General features: G+C 67.3%; 2 protein-coding genes across 2 annotated transcripts in view; both read left to right on the top strand.

Moving 5' to 3' along the window:
• The window catches only part of LOC109289245 (polyamine-modulated factor 1-binding protein 1-like), a 15348-nt gene extending 14995 nt beyond the window's left edge, over positions 1-353 (top strand). The window contains exon 8 of the mRNA XM_019505239.1: positions 192-353. Coding sequence (XP_019360784.1) covers positions 192-353 — 162 coding nt within the window. The remainder of the gene's footprint in view (positions 1-191) is intronic.
• LOC109289344 overlaps positions 111-936 on the top strand; it is a 3063-nt gene continuing 2237 nt past the window's right edge. The window contains exon 1 of the mRNA XM_019505339.1: positions 111-781. Coding sequence (XP_019360884.1) covers positions 392-781 — 390 coding nt within the window. The 5' untranslated portion in view covers positions 111-391. The remainder of the gene's footprint in view (positions 782-936) is intronic.

The following is a 936-nucleotide window of genomic DNA, read 5'->3' as shown; positions in this document are numbered from 1 at the left end:
GGGGGGGGTGCCCCCCCCCCCCCCCCCCCAGGCATTTGGCAGGGTGGAAGTAGGGTGTGGCTGGAGATGGGGTGGGGGACCCAGGCAATCGTGCCATGCCACCCACACAGCTTGCTCCTGTGAGCACCACCCCCTCCCCAAGGCTCCAGCCGCCTGGCCTGGCACCGGCCCCCAGCCCTGTCTGCCCGCAGCTGCAGGTGCAGGAGGTGATGCAGCAGGCCCTGCGCAAGGAGCGGAGGCAGGAGCAGTGCCGTGCCGATGAGCTGCAGGAGCAGCTGCAGCATGCCACAGAGCAGGCAAGTGCATTGGAGCTGGCGGGTGCCGTGCTGCAACAGCAGCCAGCAGGGCGGTGAGTGCAGGCCCAGGGTCCCGGGGGTGCAGGGCCAGGCTCATGGCTGCTGACCTTACTTTGGCCATAGCTACGGCACCAGGAGCAGCAGAACCACAGCCTGCAGCACCACAGGAGCCAGCTGGAGACAGAGGCACAGGAGCTGCGGGAGCAGCTGCAGCAGTGCCAGGTCCAGCTGCAAGGGGCCCAGCAGTAGGTGAGTGGCCACAGGGTCATGCCCAGCCCCTCACGCCTGCTGTGGCTGCAGCAGTGACAGGGGGCTGCTTCCAGCAGGCCACACACCACGAGGCTGCCCTGGGGTGGCTGCAGGAGGCGCTGCAGGCAGCAGAGGCCCGCACAGGGCAGAGCCAGCTGGCTGCTACAGAAACTGTGCAGGAGCTGCAGCACGCACATGCCAGCAGCCAGCAGGAACTGGCTGCAGCCCTGGGACAGGTATGGAAGAGACCACTGCACCCCCCCCCGCCAACCCAAGCCACGGGCACAACAAACAAGTGCCCCGTGCAGGGGGGTCCCCCAGGGGCAGTCTGCACCCACCCATGCATGCACACACCCTTAGTTTCATAGTTTCTAGGGTCGGAAGGGACCTG

This window comes from Gavialis gangeticus, unplaced genomic scaffold, assembly GCF_001723915.1.
Source record: "Gavialis gangeticus isolate Ggan-Ray unplaced genomic scaffold, GavGan_comp1, whole genome shotgun sequence".
Lineage (NCBI taxonomy): Eukaryota > Metazoa > Chordata > Crocodylia > Gavialidae > Gavialis > Gavialis gangeticus.
The sequence above is the reverse complement of the archived record's forward strand: the minus strand, read 5'-3'. Positions and strand labels throughout refer to the sequence as shown.